At 36.4% G+C, this 21,807-nt stretch overlaps 1 protein-coding gene across 1 annotated transcript in view; it reads left to right on the top strand.

Moving 5' to 3' along the window:
- LOC111054938 (exportin-2) overlaps window positions 1–21,807 on the top strand; it is a 92,971-nt gene that overhangs the window by 34,030 nt on the left and 37,134 nt on the right. Inside the window, 6 exon segments of the mRNA XM_039437290.1 lie at window positions 3,018–3,210; window positions 5,280–5,440; window positions 8,321–8,535; window positions 9,675–9,860; window positions 11,116–11,214; window positions 20,076–20,263. Of these exon segments, the coding sequence (XP_039293224.1) occupies window positions 3,018–3,210; window positions 5,280–5,440; window positions 8,321–8,535; window positions 9,675–9,860; window positions 11,116–11,214; window positions 20,076–20,263 (1,042 nt within the window).

Below are 21,807 nucleotides of genomic sequence, written 5' to 3'. Positions count from 1 at the left end.
AATGTAGACGATTATTAAGTCGAATAGAAAAAAGTGGAGAGAGAAATGTCAAAGAAAATACAAAACAAAAATTAGAAAGAAAAGAAATACAAGACCGTCCACTAATGACATGACAAGTTTGTTGAACATCTGTGAACACATTCGCTCGACAGACGAGTCGTGTGATCGGCGAAACGCTCCAAACAAAATTTTGGGAAGTCAGGTTTTTGTATCTTCGTTTTTTTGCTGTTTATGGTTTCTTCACTGCTCTATTTCAGGTTGAATTTTCCAATCATTATAATTTGTAATTTTCCAGTGGTTAAAAAAACAGTACATTTTTTATTCTATTTCCCCCAGAAATAAACTAAAAAATGGAGTGACAAAATATTACAAGTTGTTTCAATAATTAATACTTCGATTTTGAACTATCAATATAAATTAAATAATATTAAATATTATTGGTGTTTATTTTATTTTAGAAGCTGCTGTCAAACAGCTGTTTCTCGTTCGAAGCCTTTCGCGTGAATCGTTCGAAGTCATTCGAAGTCCGTTTACACATGAACAATAGAAGCTTCCACTAGCTGTCATGGGAACGCGGAATTGGAAATTTTATGTACAATTCCGTGTTTCCGCCGCAGCTACTATTGTCCCTGTGTGCAGGTTGCTTTTAATGGATTTAGGTTTGAAGTTTAGTTGAGTCAATAATTTTATTCCATGAATAGCCTGTTCCCAATAAATTAAGACACATGGTTTGCAACACTAGTCCTGTCGTGAGTGGCCAACCTTGGATTTCTTTTCTTTCTGAATATTTTCTTCAACAAAAAACTCTCTCATAGAATACAGGCACCTTTCCAGAAGCAAATCCCTCAAGTGAGTCTTGTTGTGGAACTTTCATTGTTCGAACGTCCACATCAAGTTCATTGAATAGCTTCACCGACATGTATTTTCAATTTTTCTGAGAGCTTGAATATTGATTGCTCTCAATTCTAAAATTTAGACCGCTTCTTATGGGGTAACTATGGATATCACCATTTACTGCAGTTAGAATTCAACTCAATCATCGTCAACTTCCCTATTTCTTCCTTCTCTATCCTTTTGCATTCTCTGCTATGTCTTCTTCTGTACAAGTTTAGGTGTCCACTAGTTGCTTGATTTTGGTTTTATCATTTTAGCAAATAAATTCTATATAATTGAATTCTAAACTCATCACTTCTCTGTTATTTTGCTGTCAGAATTGAATTCTAACCTCACTTCTCTGTTAATTTTGCAGCGATAATGTTTACCGTGATCTAAGTGGCCGTCATCCCTACAAACTATAATTTCTCCATTTATTTCGATGGATGTGTGAAATAAATTTGAATCTAACCTCATCACTTCTCTGTAAATTTTGCAGCAGCAACAATTGAATTCTAACCTCATCACTTCTCTGTAAATTTTGCAGCAGCAAGTAGGGGTAAAGTGAGAGTTCTGGAGAAAAGCTGAAGAAAAGCTGGAGAAAAGCTGGCTCAAATCTGCCCCAAATCTGATTCTTGGTTCTAACCTTGTCCAATCCAATGTAATCTGATCTAACCTAACCTAGCCATACCCCTAATCTCACAATAAACCTCAAATGAAGATTTCCCACTTTTTTGAAAAAAAACTAGATCCAGCTTTTTTTATTTCTTGAATAACTAAGAAACCGTTAATTTTACAAAAAAAATTACAAGAGTAACTTTTTCCAGTAAATCTAATAACAAATCCATTGACACCCCATTTGTCAAGATTGAACAAAAAATAATCCATTGATTTTTTTCTGGGTGTACTCACCTACATCTACAATTTCTTTCTGGGTGTACTCACCTAAACCTAAGATTTTTCACCTATATTTATTACATTTTTTCATACCATTCTTTAAAAGAGATTACAGAAGAAAGTGAGAATTGTTGGATTAAGTTTGGATCAGTCATATACTTCCATTCTTTTTCATTATTGAGATTGATGTTGGTATGAAAGTTGCAGCTAATGGTATACATTGTAAAAAATGGAAAAAATTCTGAATCAAATTTTGATATCAACATTAATATCACTATATTATCTTTATCATACAAATATCGACCAAATTTATCAACACTCATGATCTATTTTTATAATAAATGTTTAATACAACCTGAGGTGAGTTTTCAAGTAGTTCAAGCTTAGCTGGTTAAAGGCAGAGGGTCAAGCCCCCCAACCCCCCCTGTGGGGGGGGGGGTTTAGTGCTGAGGTTTGCTTAAGAAAGGGTCTCAACATAAAAATGCTTGTTGCTCAGTTTCAGAGTTAGGATCCCTTGACAAATAATGGATTTACTGAAAAAAATTATTCTTAGTTATTCAAGAAATTGGATCTAATTTTTCCTTATTTTCTGTTCAATCTTGACAAATGGATTTACTGGAAAAAGTTATTCTTGTAATTTTTTTGTAAAATTAACGGTTTCTTAGTTATTGGATCTAGTTTTCCCATGAGATCCTTATTTTTTGTTCAATCTTGACAAATGGGGTGTCAATGGATTTGTTATTAGATTTACTGGAAAAAGTTATTCTTGTAGATTTTTTGTAAAATTAACGGTTTCTTAGTTATTCAAGAAATAAAAAAAAAGCTGGATCTAGTTTTCCCATGAGATCCTTATTTTTTGTTCAATCTTGACAAATGGGGTGTCAATGGATCCGTTATTAGATTTACTGGAAAAAGTTACTCTTGTAATTTTTTTGTAAAATTAACGGTTTCTTAGTTATTCGAGAAATAAAAAAAGCTGGATCTAGTTTTTTTCCAAAAAAGTGGGAAATCTTCATTTGAGGTTTATTGTGAGAGTAGGGGTGTGGCTAGGTTAGGTTAGATCAGATTACATTGGATTGGGCAAGGTTAGAACCAAGAATCAGATTTGGGGCAGATTTGAGCCAGCTTTGGGGCAGCTTTGAGCCAGCTTTTCTCCAGCTTTTCTTCAGCTTTTCTCCAGAACTCTCACTTTACCCCTACTGCAGCAACAATTGAATTCTAACCTCACTTTTCTCTTAATTTTGCAGCGATAATGCGCTCGTTCACCGTGCTCCAGGAGGCGGTGATCCCTCTGCTGGGCGAATTGCTTCCCAAACTGACCGAAATGTTGAAGGCAGTGTCACGGAATCCGAGCAAACCGCACTTCAACCACTACCTGTTCGAGACACTGGTGCTGTCGATTCGCATAGTTTGCAAGTCGACACCCGCCGCGTCGGTCATGTATGAACAGGAGGGTATAATAATCATAATTAAATCATTTATTCTTTCTTAATTTATACTTCCATAGCAAAGTCAAAGTCAAATCAAGTTTATTCATCCATCTGATACAAATTTACATAACATACGGTAAATTGTAATCACTTATAAATACATTTCATCATAATCAATGTGAATCAAAAACTACAGATTTTTCACAAAAATAATTTGCTAATTTCTACAGAATTCAATTACACTAATTAATTTACTACAAACTTTATTAATAATAATTATTACACATATATATATTTCCCTGTAGCCTACAGATGGATGTAAGAGCTTACATAGGCAACATAGGCCTGTGCGTAAGCTCGGGTAATTAGTACAAAAATATTATAATATAGGATGTTCAGTAATTAGGTACTTTGAGAGTTAAATATTATCAAAAAGTTATGCTCCACATGCAAGAAGGGGGGTGGAGAATTGTACACAACCGAGAAGTGGTAAGGACAAACTCACAGTCTTGGAATGCAAAATAGTTTAGTACAAGGGATTAGAATTCATCAATCAATCAATATAGTTTGAATAACCTGCCAGGCCGATACAGCAAATGTAAAGGTTAACTTCCCCATGGACATGTCCATTCAGGCAGAACTAGACGCGTGCACCGCCAATTCCACCAATCAGCAAGCCCGCGTCTTCATCAGTGATGTTAAACAACCATGTCTTCACACGTCTCTTGAAGATAGATGCTGAATCCGAATTCAACAATTGACCTTGGTTAGAAAGACGGAAGTTCCTGAATAATACATGTGAAATATAAAAGCAATTCGTTGTGGAAAAGGTTAATGCCTGTTGAATTGTGTTGATGCCCACAGCTGATGCATATCTTGTGTTATGAGAATGGTCGGTTTGTGTAAATATTGTGTTGGAGTTGTTGTAGATGTGAACTAATAAATCTTTAATAAAAATCTTTCTCAGTGACAATACTCTGGATTCTTGGAATAATAAATGTGTAGGAAATCGTCTGTTCTTTTTTAATCCTGCTTTAAGAATTGATTTTTGAAGAATCTCCAATCTGTTAATATGCAGACGGTAGGCAGCACCCCAGGCCAGTATACCATAAGACAACAGAGATTGGACAAAAGCATGGTACATTTGCCTGATTTCATTAATATTCAAAATATCACTAAGACACCTGAATGCATATATATATTTCCTCAATTTCAATATTAAAAAATTTATATGATCTGACCACTTTACACGTGAATCAAAAATTACCCCTAAATACTTGTAATTAGAGACCCTTTCTATTGTATCACAATCATGGCAACCAACGATGCCATTTCCACAATTATGTATGTGCAAGGGATCCAGATCAAAATCGGATTGACTAGTAAGACTAACAGGCATGTATTTTGTCTTTGATACGTTGAGTGACAGGGTATTCTGGTCCAGCCATTTTTTAATGGATCTCAGGTCCGCCTCTGCCCTCTCATGAGCCTCCTCCCAAGTCTTACCCTCAGTAATGATTAAGGTATCATCAGCAAACAGAAAAAGTCTTCCATTGAGCTTCAATTTGGAAATATTATTAATGTAGATAAGGAAGAATAAGGGCCCTAGTGTACTTCCTTGAATGACCCCAAAATCAACAGGAGCCTCAAGCCCATTTACTCCATTAATTGAAACGCACTGCTTCCTATCTGACAAATAACTAGTAAACCATGAGAGAGCATTTCCTGTGATACCAATTGCTGACAGTTTTCTTAGAAGATTCCCTCGGTCAATACTGTCAAAAGCCTTCTTGAGGTCCAGGAAAATCAAAATTGGTCGTACTTTTCCAGTTAGTGAATGATGCAAATGTCTATTAACATCAAACATTACATCAGAGATTGTTTTATCTCTCCTAAACCCATATTGGCAATCTGCCAAAATGTTATTGGAAGTTATGTAACGAGTAAGCTGCTCCTTCACAATTCTCTCTAAAACCTTTGAGAATACACTCAGGAGAGAAATTGGTCGATAATTGTTTTTATCAGAGAAAGATCCAGACTTATACAAGGGAATAACTTTGGCAATTTTGAAAATATCAGGAAAGACTCCAGACCCCAGACTCAGATTGACCAGGTGAAGGAAAGGCTCAATGAAAAGGAACAGGTTTTCCTTCAAGAAGGAGGCAGAAATGCCATCCATGCCTGGAGCAGACCCACCACGCAAGGCATTCACATGCCTGATGATGTCCATTTCAGACACAGTATGTAGGGTGAACCTAGTATTCAAGGCAAATTCCATGTCATCCACGACCAGTGCACCACCTGAGTCAATTGAGTTAGCTAAATTCTGTCCAACGGCAGAGAAGAATATGTTAAAATCATTTGCTACCTCTTCACAAACAGCAGGAGTTATGTTATTGACAGTTGGCAGAAACTTATTTATAGGAAAACACTGCTTTACATTTAATCTGCCAGCTAATTCATTAATAGTTCGCCAAAACATCTTTGGGTTATTCTGATATTGATTAAGTTTAATTCTAAAGTAGGAGCGTTTTGTAGATTTTAACATATTTGTTACATTTTGCTTAAAATTCTGATAGAAGGCTTTCAACTCATTGTTCCAGGGTTGTCGTTTGACTTTCTTGCTGATCTTGTCTCTTTTACGGATTAATTTAATCAGATCACATGTAATCCATGGTTTTAGTTTTTTCATTCTCGATGAATGTTGTCTCCGGGGCTTTTTTGAATTTGCTAATGACTCTGAAAATTTCTGACAGAAGTCAGTTGAGCAATCATTGATGCTATTACAATTAATAATGCTGTCCCAGTTTGTCTGTCGAAGGTTCTGGTAGAGCAAAGCACGATCAACATAATCCTGGGCTGGGTAGTTTGATATCAATTCAGATCTATCAGTTGGGAAGGATATGGTTAAGCCAATACTGAAGTGATCAGTTATATTTGTGTGTAGTGTAGCCGATTTTACATCACAAATGTTATCATACCTAAGAAAGAAGTGATCTAGGCAAGTACTTGACATATTTGACACCCTTGTTGGCCTATCTATGCATTGAGTAAGGCCAGCACCCAGAAGAGTATTGAGGTAAGTATCAGTTTCAGGTGAAGCATCTCCTAAAAGATCCAAATTAATATCGCCGGTCCATATGATATTCACATCTTTATTTATTGAATTTATAATTTGTTCTAAAGATTGAAGAAACAGCTGAATATTGCTATCAAACGTGCGATAGAAAGCCAGTAGATTGAAGATTTTATTATTAAGTATGAAGTCTAGCTTGAGACCATGAACATCACCAATAGACATCTGATGAGAGGTGACTGACAATCGACTATTATAAAATATTACGACGCCATCGGCTCTGTTACGCTGCTTATCTGTATGTACCACCTCATAACCCTCAATCGACGGCATGACCTCACCACACCTCAGCCAGCACTCAGACAACACTATCACATCTACTTTGGGCAATTCATTCAAGTAAATCAGAAGCTCATCGAAGTTTCTGGACAAACTTCTAATATTGGTATGTAGTAGTGTAAGCTTGTCCTCACCACTCCCGGCTGAGAAAAAAGTTTTAAAATCAAGAAAATCAGACAACTCCAAACAGGAAAGATTTTGATAGTGGTTGTATAGAATATCAACCTCCTCATCCATTATGGAAGTGGCAGGAAGGATTTTTTGATTTTTTAATGAATCTATAAAACTGTTTAAAGAGGTTTATAGTAACACCTTAAGTAATGTTCTATATTGATGCTGCAGAAAAAAAAGAAAAAGAAAATCCCAACTTGTGGAACACAGCAATAGAATTATACCAAAAAACATGTAAATACAGATCCAACGCAAGATGGAGCTCCCCAATAAATCGGATATTTGATTGTACTTGAAGGGAATAAAAGAAGCTGAAAAAAAAATAACTCGACTAAACAGGTAGTTATAGTACAGTATTTTCCTCAGTATTAATAGTAAGTTGTTATGAGGGCAATACTTGTAAGCTTATAAAGCAACTGATAAGATTCAAGTAGTGGGCCTATACTCGTTACAGTAATCACAATATAAATCAGAGAAAAAACAATAATAAAAGTTCACTCATTGAATTCAGATCTATTCAACTCGAATAATTCGTTAAATTGAGAATTAAAATTAATATTCAATAGATAAAATGAGAATTTGAAATGATGTATTATCCAAATTGAGGCGTAAATCACCATTAGCAATAAGAATCTATCCATTACTGAATTAAAATACACAGAAATATATTATAAAAGAAGTAATATCTCCAAAATGCACTATACAGACGAGAATCGAACAAAAAGAGAATTAAAAATAATATTCAACAAATACAGTAAAATGAGAATTTAAGATTATGCTATATCCAAATTGAGGTGTAAGTTACCATTAGTAATACGATTTTATCCATTCCTGAATTAAAATTAACAAAAGCAATATCTGTATATATATATATTTGAAAAGAGCCATCAAAATTTTGAATTGAAAAATTAAATTCATCAGATAGATGTGTGAAAGATAGAATTATGTAAATATAATCAACTCTCATTTACAAAATAACTGCTTGTACTTTTTCAAAAATCAGCAACAGGATCATCGAAAGATTGAGAGTGAATTTGACCGTCCTGATTCCAAAAGATGCGACCATCACTGGACCAGACCTGCTTCCATCCCACTCTCTCACCCATTTTCTTTAGAAACTGGCGTCGCATCTTAGTTAAGTCCTCGTGAATAGCAATGCCAGTGTTCTTGAGTTTACGCCGGCTTTTCATGATTAGTTCACGACTCTGATAGCTGACAACTTTAACGATAACCTGGCGTGGTCGTGGCCGCGAACCGTCCGCTCTGGGTGCGTGCGACGCTCGACCCACACGGTGACACCGGTCGATATCTGCCTCCACCAGACTCAGTGAAAGTTTTTCATTTAGAAGGGACACGACTGTAGATCTCGTTAAATGTTCATTCTCGATTTCGGGTATACCAGATATTCTTATATTATTCCTTCTCTGGTATTGTTCGATGTTATCCATTCGATTTTCGAAGCCGCGCTGCAGCTGCGCCACCTGGGTGTTGAGCGATTCTATATCGCGCGAGAGCTCGTCAATCCTTGTTTCAGCTGCCTTCAGCCTATCCTCTAAAGCAGCACCGACCGACGCACACAGACTATCACGCAGGCGGTCTTCGAGTCTCGCAGCCAACCGGTTAAGAAAGTCATCGCTCAGTAGAAGCTCTTCCAGCGTCTGCGCCATGCGACCCTGCGTCTCCATGGCAACGGAAAAGACGCTGTCAGTTTCAGTCAACGATGAGCAGGATGACGGCCGGCTGCCGATCGCTTTCTGTTGTTGTTTGTTTTGCTGCTTCAGTTGACCTTGCTTACGCTGCTGCTGGCTCTGCTTACGCTGCTGCTGCTGCCCAGCTGGTGATTGAACGGTGGAGTCGTTATCTTCTGAGCCAGATACAGCACGAGTTTTTGGTGGTGACATCACAGCAACTCAACCAGTGGTTAGAAACTACTTTTCTCAATTTAAAAACCTCACAATAAACTTCAAAAGCTGATACTGATTTGGTGGTGACATCACAGCAACTCAACCAGTGGTTAGAAACTACTTTTCTCAATTTAAAAACCTCACAATAAACTTCAAAAGCTGATACTGAAGTATGTTTTGCCTCGCACACTACTAAACACGTATGCCAAAATTTATCACAAGATTCCACTAAAAACCCACGAAAACTGACTTGTAACGGGGAGCTCGACTGTCGAACGTTAGCCTGAAAGCATTGATTTATCAACATTTTGTTAATAAATTTTGTCTAATCGCAGCTTTAAGGTCTTTGGTTTCAATATTTTGTTTTGCAGTCATGGTATAATTATGGGTGTCCATCAGTATCAATATTCTCACATTCGAAAAAAAAAATTTAATAGGTGATTAAAAATAATCAAATGAACTAAATAATGCTGAAGAAATTATAATATATTTGATTGAAAAAAATTAATTTTCATTAGATGGAAAGATTATCACGGAACTGGATGAATATTATATAAATTCTGGAATAGAAATATATTCTATTCATTGTTTAAATTAACATAAATATTAATAAATTATGGAATACAAATTCAAACGTGAACTGATTTTGTTAACATTTAAAACAGTTGACATCAGGTACTTGTGGATGAGAATACTGCGTGAGGTCTACTGCTCACAGAACTACTAGTATAATGAAGGTAAGAATTGGCTTACACACGTACGGGATAGGAAATTCACGAATGACGCATCATAGAGTCTGAACTACTTAACTGATTAACTTGAAATGTTGCATATAGATTCTTGATTTACCGAGGCTGCCTATTTTAAATTCTTCAAGATTTCAGTAGGTAAAGTTTTCAGTTTGACAGTTTTGTAATTAGAACCTTGCAGAGCACGGGTTACCTGCTAGTAACAGATTAATTACAAATATTTATTTATTTTCAGATGTTATCACTGCTATTGGAACTTCACAACGAGTCAGGTGTACCGGAAGTGTATACCGCTCTCTATCCGTGTCTGCTGTCCCCTCTGCTGTGGGACAGACCGGGAAATGTGCGCCCGCTAGTGCGTCTGCTGCTCGCATTTGTGCGCAAAGCGTCCCCCAATCAGATGGACACTGTCTTCCCACTGGTTAGTGCACTCTAATTCAAACCATAACCATAATTTAGTATAAATCAAATTAATTAGTCAAGTCATCACACAACCAGATGTCTTTCCGCTGGTCAGTGCACTCTAATTCAAACAATATTTGAGTAAAATCAAATTAATTAGTCAAGTCATCACCCAACCAGATGTCTTTCCGCTGGTCAGTTCACTTGAATTTAAGGCTGGGCACACACCAGTTAGTCAAGACAAGACATGATCAGACACGTTCAGTCACAATACTTCACATAGTTGCTTATGAAGATATTTCTAATTGCAATGACTAATCAGTGTGAGTTGCGTCATAAGCAACTATGTGAAGTATTGTGACTAAACGTGTCTTGTCTTGTCTTGACTAACTGGTGTGCGCTTAGCCTAAGTATTAAAATCAAAAATCTCTGACGAGACATGTTGAACATTGCAACTCTATATGTAGGCTATGTTTTATGTATTTATTATTTTGTATTTGTTGTTATTTGTGTATTTTATTATTAACTGAACCGGGATTGAAAAAAGCATAAACATATATATTAAAATCGAATGGATATCGTTTTATTTTTTGGAAAAGATTACACTGCAATACTCGTCTTTGAAATTTCTACTGAAACCTTTCTATTTTCAGATGAATAATTATCTGCAACTGCTCTGTATTTGTTATTCCACTTAATTTGATTATTTAGTGCTCATCATTATAAGATTGGTATCATGGGTGGATAATACTTTTTTGAGTGAAGTAAACTGGGATCATATCGTGAAAACCTCACGAAACCATCTTGAATGCTGGAATGTATGTTCTTCTATGTATTCCAAAACTTCATATCAGAAGTTCCTGCTATCAGATATTGTTTCAAATCTTAAATGAACAGTTTTATCGTCACAACACTCAGAATGTCTTCCGATTAAATTGGCATTTAAAACTAATTCTAATTCTAAAACTTAACTAATTGACCAATTTTAATTAAATTGGCAATTAAAGGTATTCTTACCTATACTTTCAAGAGATAGTACTTGCTACTTCCAACGTTAGATGTTATCAGTTCGACTCGCTTTAGTTAAGGTGTATGTAACCTGTTGAATTATATACGGCGAACGCTTGTGTACAGCTTTTTATAAATTGTGTACAAACCTGTCGTTTGTGTACAACTTCATAGTTCATAACTGGAATAGTGTTTGTCGTAGTCTTATCTTATTATCAATTATCTTAGTCTTGTAGATTGATACTTACACAATTTCTGTTCTACAGAGTGGACTACTGGGAGTGTTTCAAAAACTAATCGCTTCTAGAGCCAATGATCACGAAGGCTTCTATTTGATGCAGTGTCTCATTGAACAATGTCCAAGGTAACATACATTTTTTCATCCATTCTCTTAGTTGTATCTAATAATATTCTATTTCTTCTTTTGTCTTCATCCTATTCGAATTGTTCAAATTATTATTTATAATAAAATGTGTTGTTAACATACACCTTTACAACAGTAGGTACTCAGGTATTCTTGTTTGTCGAGGATGTGGTTCAGTGTCACGAAGCGCGTCCGACAAACAAGAAAATCGGGAATACTGTTAAGTAAGTGTATGTTAACAACACAATTTATCTATATAATAAGAGAGAGTGGGGTTGTGTTTGTTCGCATCAAAACATGTCAACTTGTGGATTGCATACCGGAAAATGGGAATGGTTCAGATCTTCAAATTTCACAACATTGTACGGTCCATAAAGGCAAAACGTATAGACTGGCTGGGTCATGTGGCAAGGATGGGTGAAGAGAGAGTCCCATTGAAGATGATGGATGAGATGATGATGGGGACAAGGAGAAGAGGAAGACCAAGGAGGAGATGGCTGAATGACGTCCTGGACGATCTTCGGGTGCTAGGAGTGGCAGACTGGCGACGAAGAGCCCAGGAGAAAGAAGTTTGGAGGCACTATGTAGAGGAGGCCAAAGTCCACCCAGGACTGTAGAGCCACATAAAGTAAAGTAAGTAATAAGAGAGAGTGGGGTTGTGTTTGTTCGCATCAAAACATGTCAACTTGTGGATTGCATACCGTAAAATGGGAATGGTACAGATCTTCAAATTTCGCACATAGATTCTAAAAATATCAGGCATGTATTTTGTCTTTGATACGTTGAGTGACAGGGTATTCTGGTCCAGCCATTTTTTAATGGATCTCAGGTCCGCCTCTGCCCTCTCATGAGCCTCCTCCCAAGTCTTACCCTCAGTAATGATTAAGGTATCATCAGCAAACAGAAAAAGTCTTCCATTGAGCTTCAATTTGGAAATATTATTAATGTAGATAAGGAAGAATAAGGGCCCTAGTGTACTTCCTTGAATGACCCCAAAATCAACAGGAGCCTCAAGCCCATTTACTCCATTAATTGAAACGCACTGCTTCCTATCTGACAAATAACTAGTAAACCATGAGAGAGCATTTCCTGTGATACCAATTGCTGACAGTTTTCTTAGAAGATTCCCTCGGTCAATACTGTCAAAAGCCTTCTTGAGGTCCAGGAAAATCAAAATTGGTCGTACTTTTCCAGTTAGTGAATGATGCAAATGTCTATTAACATCAAACATTACATCAGAGATTGTTTTATCTCTCCTAAACCCATATTGGCAATCTGCCAAAATGTTATTGGAAGTTATGTAACGAGTAAGCTGCTCCTTCACAATTCTCTCTAAAACCTTTGAGAATACACTCAGGAGAGAAATTGGTCGATAATTGTTTTTATCAGAGAAAGATCCAGACTTATACAAGGGAATAACTTTGGCAATTTTGAAAATATCAGGAAAGACTCCAGACCCCAGACTCAGATTGACCAGGTGAAGGAAAGGCTCAATGAAAAGGAACAGGTTTTCCTTCAAGAAGGAGGCAGAAATGCCATCCATGCCTGGAGCAGACCCACCACGCAAGGCATTCACATGCCTGATGATGTCCATTTCAGACACAGTATGTAGGGTGAACCTAGTATTCAAGGCAAATTCCATGTCATCCACGACCAGTGCACCACCTGAGTCAATTGAGTTAGCTAAATTCTGTCCAACGGCAGAGAAGAATATGTTAAAATCATTTGCTACCTCTTCACAAACAGCAGGAGTTATGTTATTGACAGTTGGCAGAAACTTATTTATAGGAAAACACTGCTTTACATTTAATCTGCCAGCTAATTCATTAATAGTTCGCCAAAACATCTTTGGGTTATTCTGATATTGATTAAGTTTAATTCTAAAGTAAGAGCGTTTTGTAGATTTTAACATATTTGTTACATTTTGCTTAAAATTCTGATAGAAGGCTTTCAACTCATTGTTCCAGGGTTGTCGTTTGACTTTCTTGCTGATCTTGTCTCTTTTACGGATTAATTTAATCAGATCACATGTAATCCATGGTTTTAGTTTTTTCATTCTCGATGAATGTTGTCTCCGGGGCTTTTTTGAATTTGCTAATGACTCTGAAAATTTCTGACAGAAGTCAGTTGAGCAATCATTGATGCTATTACAATTAATAATGCTGTCCCAGTTTGTCTGTCGAAGGTTCTGGTAGAGCAAAGCACGATCAACATAATCCTGGGCTGGGTAGTTTGATATCAATTCAGATCTATCAGTTGGGAAGGATATGGTTAAGCCAATACTGAAGTGATCAGTTATATTTGTGTGTAGTGTAGCCGATTTTACATCACAAATGTTATCATACCTAAGAAAGAAGTGATCTAGGCAAGTACTTGACATATTTGACACCCTTGTTGGCCTATCTATGCATTGAGTAAGGCCAGCACCCAGAAGAGTATTGAGGTAAGTATCAGTCTCAGGTGAAGCATCTCCTAAAAGATCCAAATTAATATCGCCGGTCCATATGATATTCACATCTTTATTTATTGAATTTATAATTTGTTCTAAAGATTGAAGAAACAGCTGAATATTGCTATCAAACGTGCGATAGAAAGCCAGTAGATTGAAGATTTTATTATTAAGTATGAAGTCTAGCTTGAGACCATGAACATCACCAATAGACATCTGATGAGAGGTGACTGACAATCGACTATTATAAAATATTACGACGCCATCGGCTCTGTTACGCTGCTTATCTGTATGTATCCAGCTTTCAATTCCTAATTTTTAATCCACGAAAAGCAACCTGCGCCGTGGGATGTTTTGTAAACCATTGCTAGGCTTTTCCAGACATCTGTGTAATCCTATTCTATCAAACTAGCAATTTCTGTTTACATATTTAGATGTTTGTACTTCACCGGATCTCGAAAACGGCTCTAACGATTCTCACGAAATTCAGAACATAGTAGGCTTATAATTGACCGAGCGAAGTGAGGTCTAAGATTCAAGTCGACGGTCTGGCATTTCTCTTAATGTTTAAATGTTTGAATGAGCAATTTTGAGCAATTTCTGTTTATATATTTAGATGTTTGTATTTCACCGGATCTCGAAAACGGCTCTAACGTTTTTCACGAAATTCAGAACATAGTAGGCTTATAATATAAAAATTCGATTGCACTAGGTCTCATCCCTGAGAAAACTCGCTGAAGGACACTGAAAGGATTTATTCATCCTTGGTAAAACAGGTGGCGATTTCGTCGTCTGTTGATGATGGAAGTGAGTGAGCGAGTGCATGTGTGTGTGGGACTGAGACAAAATTATGACTCAGCTGTTGAACTTTTGTAATCATTCAATCAGGTACTTAGTGCCGGTTGCAAAAAAGCCAGGTTATTTTCAATCCTGATTAATTCCAGTAAATCCATCTTTTTGAAATGGTCTCTGATTTGGTTCACGTGAAATTAATCAGGTTTAAAATTCAACCGGCTTTTGTGCAACCGGGCCTTTGTGAGGGAAATTTGCATTCTTCTGTGAATTAATCTCAATTTTTCATGCTTTTGTACTCCAGAGCGAAGCTCGGTCCCCGATATTGATAATAATACATGCAATGAATAATGCACTTGTCAGCTGATTGATTATAAATGATTCCAAGGTACCTAGAATACAATATGTATTCTAGGTACATTGAAAAATTCTATGGCAATGGTTCACAAAATATCCCACGGCGTGGCTTGATTTTCGTGGATTAGCGTGGGTCTACTTTGCGGCGGGCCTTATTAATAGTGAGGTCCACGTTATAATGAAATGGCAGTGTTTGATCAGCAATGGTATTGCTATCCTTGTCTATCATTCAACAAAGCGGATAGCACTATCTCTTCCTCGCTTTGCTCTGTTGCCAGATCGTCTTATAACAATGTAGAATTATTAATTAATTAACAAAATATTTCATCTTAATTGAGAAAATTCATTATGAAATTATTGAAAAATATAATTTCTTGCTTAATAAAATATAATTGAATATTTTAAACGAGAATGAACAGTTAATATTACATCAATAAACCTGTATCAGCTACCGTCTATAGAAGGCATTGACAAGACAGATGTTCGGCAACGTCGTTCTCCTATCTTTCTCCGCTGTCATTATAACGTGGACCTCACTATAGTTTTTAATTCTTCAATTGACTCAATGATACACAATTATTTTTGAAAATAATTCGGTGGAGGATCAACCGGAGGGCACAGCCCAAAACTGTTCCTCCCTCAAATTTTGATTCATTCACTTGAAAACTATCAGTCAAAATTTGATTTTAAGGTTATGGTTGTGAAGAGGGAAAATTTCTAATAATATTTGTATCCTTGTTTGACATTTTTGAACTTTCTATGGGCGTTCAAACTGGTTGAAATGTGGCTTTGAACTCGTAGTCCAGTCACCAGGTACTTGAAAAACTCCCAACACGCTAATGTTTGTGCAATTATTCTGGAGTATTGGACAGCTTAAATACAAAAAGTTGACCTAGCCCCTGGAGAATTTTACAAAGTGCACCGAAAACCTCTGGTTTTCTGTTCCTTTTCCAACAATTATATAGCCTACTAAGAAGTAGGTATAATGAGATTGTCGAATAATGAAAGTATGTGAACATATTAACATAGAGAAACAATAGCGTAAGTAGATATCCCATGGTGTAGGGCGTTTATGTCGCAACTTTAACTGTTATCTCAAGCCTATTACTTTCGATTTTTACTGTTTTGTTGGGGTGAGAGTGTATGAACGGCACAATATCAGAGACTACCAGCGTCATAAAGCTTCACAGGAAAGAACTACGTGGACTATCACCTTGAGATAATAGTAAAAGTTGCGACATAAACGCCCTATACCATGGGATATCTACTTATGCTATTGTTTCCCTATGGTAGTAGGCAGTGGTCGGGCGGAGAGTCGTGTCCGGTACGCGGTGGCGCGGCGCGCTCCCAGTGTGCGATATGCAAAAACGGCGTCTCCGGTGTGCGACTTGGCGGCGCGGCATGGCCTGTTTGCTATCATATAGAATGATATTAACTAATTGAAATCAAATTCAACATTATGCTAAATTCATTTTATTCAATCACTTGAAAATGACATTAATATGTCAAAAACATGTAGTGAATAGAAGTTTTGAAAAAGGGTTCTCAGATTTTTAATCTCCAGATTAATGATAAATTCTTATACTATTCATTTTTCAGGGAGCCTGATGGTCTGGTGCGTCACAACTTGGGTCTACTAACACTGCACCGATCTAGATCATTATTTTATTTGCAGCCTATTTTAAATCATGAGCAGACCCAACTAGTTGAATATTGAACAGTTTTTAATGCTATTGTTTCAATTCACATTCTATGTGGCATTTATTGGCATTATCTCTCACCACATCTCACTTTACTGAAGCACAACTTCTGTAGCCTAAAGCTGCGATTAGACCAAAGTTATTAACAAAATGTTAATAACTCAATCCTTATAGATTACATTAGATTGAACATAACTTATCAACTTAACTTTGTCAACTTCCGTTCAATCTAATAGAATCTATAAGGATTAAGTTATTAACATAATGTTAATAACTTTGGTGTAAACCCAGCTAGCTTAAAGCTGCGTTTACACCGGAGTTAATAACACGAGTTATTAACAAAAAGTTATTAACTTGACTGAATCGTCAAAAATTTCTCTTGATAAAAGTTAATAACTCATGTTTCTAACAGAAAATTCCTTGTTATTAACAACATCTTGTTATCAATATAATTGACTTCCATATAATGACATTTAACGAGAGTATTTATATGATATAACAGCCGGAATAAAAAGCAAAAAATTGTATTCAAATTTGAATATTGAATCATTAAAATAATGATCTTCATCTGATCTAATGTAAATAAATTATAATGCGTTTACACCAGAGTTTAAAACAAAAGTTTTCAACATAAGTTAATAACATTGTTAATATCCGTGGTCTAGTGGATAGAGTGCCTGCGTAGCAGCAAAGAGATCCCGGGCTCAAACCCTCTCAATACCAAAAGTTTTTTAACCAGATCACTCCCGTGCTATCGGATGGGCACGTTAAACTGTCGGTCCCGGCTGAAGTATGACAGTCGTAAGGCCCATTGACGGCTTAAATTATATATTCAGGCGATGGGACCTTCCCGCAAGGGACTCCCCACCAACAAAAGCCATACGAATTTACTTTTTTAATAACATTTTCTTTTGGCTGCTAGTTTTGTTATCAACAAAAGTTAATAACTTTGTCACGTGTTTTGTCTGCAGCTGTAGTTATTAGGGAACAGCTGTAGTTGTAGGGTAGGGATGCTGGGCGCGGGGGTTGCGGGGAAGATAGTAACCTGTTATTAACAAAAGTTACCCTCTCTCGATGGATAACATAAATCTTGTTAATAACAAGGAATTTTCTGTTGAAAACACGAGTTATCAACTTTTTTCAAAAGAAATTTTTTGTCGATTCAGTCAAGTTGACAACTTTTCATTAATAACTCATGTTATCAACTTCGGTGTAAACTCAACTCAACATGATGTTATTAACTTTTGTAAATAACATCAGTTGATAACAAAGATGTTAAATACTTGTGTTATTAACTCCGGTGTAAACGCAGCTTTAGCGTCATCAGACAATCGTTTGTTCGCTACCGCTGTTTTATTCTATTACTTCTATTCTCTGTGTAGTAGGCCTACTGTTCTTCTATTCTCATTAGATCACCGATGTAAATTAGAATCGAATTCATTCTTGCCCGGTTGCAGAGTCGTCACATAAAGTTAAAAACAGGCAGTTAACTCATTTACGAAGCCATAAATCCACTTCCCGGTCAGTTAAGTTATGGGCCCGAACTCGTGCTGTTAAATCCAATATCCACCCCCGCCAAATGCATTTTAGAGGTTGTGATAGGTTTTTTTGAAAGATGTTTACAAATAACCATCTGTATATAAGTAAATTATTTTTCTCTCCCTATGTTTTTTACTTTCCTTGCCCTACTACCATAGGTAAGGAAAGTATTGCTTTCCAAAAAAATTAAAGTACCTCAAATTCAAGTTTTCTATACGTTTCAAGGTCCCCTGAGTTCAAAAACATGATTTTTTAAAGTTGTTTAAAGCCTCCAAATCGCTAAATATGGTGAGAAATCTCGCCAAAAGCCTAGAGTCGCCATATTGTTTATCAATTTTATGTGAGGTCTTTTAGGTCTGTTCACAGTGATGTCGATTGAAACTTTGCCCGATGCCAAGACATTGGTTGGATAGAAGCATGTACGGGAAAAAGTGAATAGAGCTGCAGTGTGACTTATGTGTGATGCTAATTCGAGATATAGCTAAATGGGCTTCGGCAAACGACTGTGCAACGACCAACCATTTATGTCAGTGATTTTAAACTATGTCTCACATAGCTATGTTTGATTTTATGTAACGACTCTGCAACCGGGCATCAGTTTGACAAAACTGTTAGAAAGAAGAAGTAGACTGGATGAAGTCTTCTACTCTTTCGCTTCTCTTCTAACAATTGTCAGTTGTAAGATAACCCATCTAGAAATAACCACTTTTAAACGATGTCACTACATTGACGACTGATTTGTTCATGAGATTCATTGAATGGCACCATTTTACAGCTGTACATTCATTTGAATTTTCATGCAACTGGTCCTATATCTCCAATTTAAGCCTAGTTTATACGATGCCAATTGGCGAGACAATTGTCATAAGGCAACTGACTGGCATGAAATTATTGTCTTCGTATAAACACTTCAGGCCTATTGTCTTGCCAACTGTCCCGACAATTGGCCCGAAATTCAACTGTCTCCGGGAGTAGACTATGGACAGTCAATTGGGCCCAGCGAGCCCCCCACCACTCGCAATCTCAGTTGTCGCGACAATTGGCGCCGTGTGAACGGTGTAGGACAGTAGCGCTGTCTTGGTTTTGCCAGCTCAGCTGTTTAATCACAACAGATGACGAGAACTCGGACATGTTTAGCTGTCAACTGACGTGCCAATAGTTGGCCGCGTATAAACATCTTCTCGTTTAACTGGCCTGGCATCCGACAATCTGCAACCACGTGATGACAATTGTCCAAAGACAACTGTCTCGCCAATTGGCGTCGTATAAACTAGGCTTAAGACCAACAGGTTACCGTGTTCCGCAAGGGTCCAATTGAAAACTTGACAAACTGAAAACTTGACCTACTGAAATCTTGAAGAATTTAAAATAGGCCTGTAACCATCCACAGTAAATTAAGAATCTATATGCAAAATTTCAAGTAAATCAGTTGAGTAGTTGAGACGTGATGATGCGTCATTAATGAAGTCCCTATCATGTACGCGTGTAAGCCAATTCTTTTCTTTATTCAAATTCAAATTCAATTTATTTCCAGAAAGTACATTTTACAATATATTCCCTGAAAATTACTCCCTCTAATATGGAACAAGTCCGTGTTTAGAGGATGAGTCATTACAACAATAGACACAATACAAGAAAGAAAAAGTTGACTTTCTATTGCTGTAGTTTACAAGCATAAGCTATTCAAACATATTTACATACTTGAAAGAATAAGACTTTGATATTGTCAATACCACTTTTATTTATTCGAAAATTAATTCATAATTCAGTACCAGGTTTCATGGTAAAACCTACCACATCTTCAGCTGAACAAGTGGTAGGTTTTACCATGAAACCTGGTACTGAATTATGGATTAATTTTCGAATAAATAAAAGTGGTATTGACAATATCAAAGTCTTATTCTTTCAATTATGGAGAAATACCACAAAATCTCATACCATACAATCAAATTATATTTACATACAACAATACTAACACATTAAACAATTGAAAGAAATATAATCTCAAATATTATTATATTATAGTTTGTTTCTGTTTTAATTTACTTCAAATTATGTTTGAACAGAATGTTTCGCATGATCGTTGAAAGGCTGATAATTCCGGATGCGCAGAAAATTTCTGGAACCGTGGAAGTGAAGATTGCAGCCGTCGGACTGACCAAGCTGCTATGTGAGTCGACAGAGCTCATCGATGGTGCATATTCCGAATACTGGTCAGTTCAAATAACTTAATTCTTAACTCGAACAATAATTCTTTATTCTATAGCTTAGTTCAAAACTAAATCATTCAAAATTAAGTTGTGTCAGCCTCTATAGTGAGGTCCACGTTATAATGGCATTATCTGATAAACATTGGTGTTGCTATCCTTGTCTATCATCCTTGAATCATCTTCTCATCATCTTTGAATCATCTTCGTGTTGTGAGGTCCACCTTATAATGATAGTATTTGATTAACATTGGTGTTGCTATCCTTGTCTTTCATCTTTGTATCTTCTTCCTATAGTGAGGTCCACGTTATAATGGCAGTATTTGATTAACATTGGTGTTGCTATCCTTGTCTTTCATCTTTGTATCTTCTTCCTATAGTGAGGTCCACGTTATAATGGCAGTATTTGATTAGCATTGGTGTTGCTATCATTGTCTTTCATCTTCGTATCATCTTTGTATCTTCTTTCTATAGTGAGAGTGAGGTCCACGTTATAATGGCAGTATTTGATTAATATTGGTGTTGCTATCCTTGTCTTTCATCTTCGTATCATGTTTGTTTCATCTTCGTATCATCTTTGTATCTTCTTTCTATAGTGAGGTCCACGTTATAATGGCAGTATCTGATTAACATTGCTGTTGCTATCCTCGTCTATCATCCTTGTAGCATCTTCCTATAGTGAGGTCCACGTTATAATGGTAGTATATGATTAACATTGGTGTTGCTATCCTTGTCTATCATCTTTGTGTCATCTTTGTATCTTCTTTCTATAGTGAGGTCCACGTTATAATGGCAGTATCTGATTAACATTGCTGTTGCTATCCTCGTCTATCATCTTCGTATCATGTTTGTTTCATCTTCGTATCATCTTTGATGATTTGTATCAAATTAGTGTGTTATGTATCAAGCTCTGATGATACTGTATCATATTATGTTGGCACTTTTTATTCTCTTTTTTTTTTAGGGCTACTTGTAATATAAATAGAAATAAAAATCTCAGTACCCTTTTTGAATTATTTTATCACAACATGTTTCGGACATTCAAGCCATTTTCAAGTGAAGAGATTTGTATTTTTATTTATGTTGGTACTGTATCATGTCTGATGATACTGTATCATGTCTGATGATACTGTATCTTGTGTGATGATACTGTATCATGTGTGATGATACCGTATCATGTGTGATGATACCGTACCATGTGTGATGATACTGTATCATGTGTGATGATACTGTTTCATGTGTGATGATACTGTATCATTTTAAGGTGATCTTCGTTTTATCCTTGTATCATCTTCCTATACGTTATAATGGCAGTATTTGACTTCTTTTTTTATCATTCGACAAAGTAGATAGCGCATCCTTTTTAGCTCCGCAACGTTGCCAGATAGTTTTTCAACCTTCCGGCAGTCGCGCTGTTGTAAAAAGTACAACAGTGTCAGTTTTTTTGCTGCACAAATCTATTGAATGGGGTGGTGTCAGTGAATGAGTCACCTATGCATTCCAAAACTTTCCCCCCATCACTCCACTGAGTTGCAGTATCAACCGAGCAA

Source organism: Nilaparvata lugens, chromosome 11, assembly GCF_014356525.2.
Source record: "Nilaparvata lugens isolate BPH chromosome 11, ASM1435652v1, whole genome shotgun sequence".
In the NCBI taxonomy this organism is placed as follows: Eukaryota; Metazoa; Arthropoda; class Insecta; order Hemiptera; family Delphacidae; genus Nilaparvata; species Nilaparvata lugens.
This window is presented reverse-complemented; position numbering and strand designations above follow the sequence as displayed.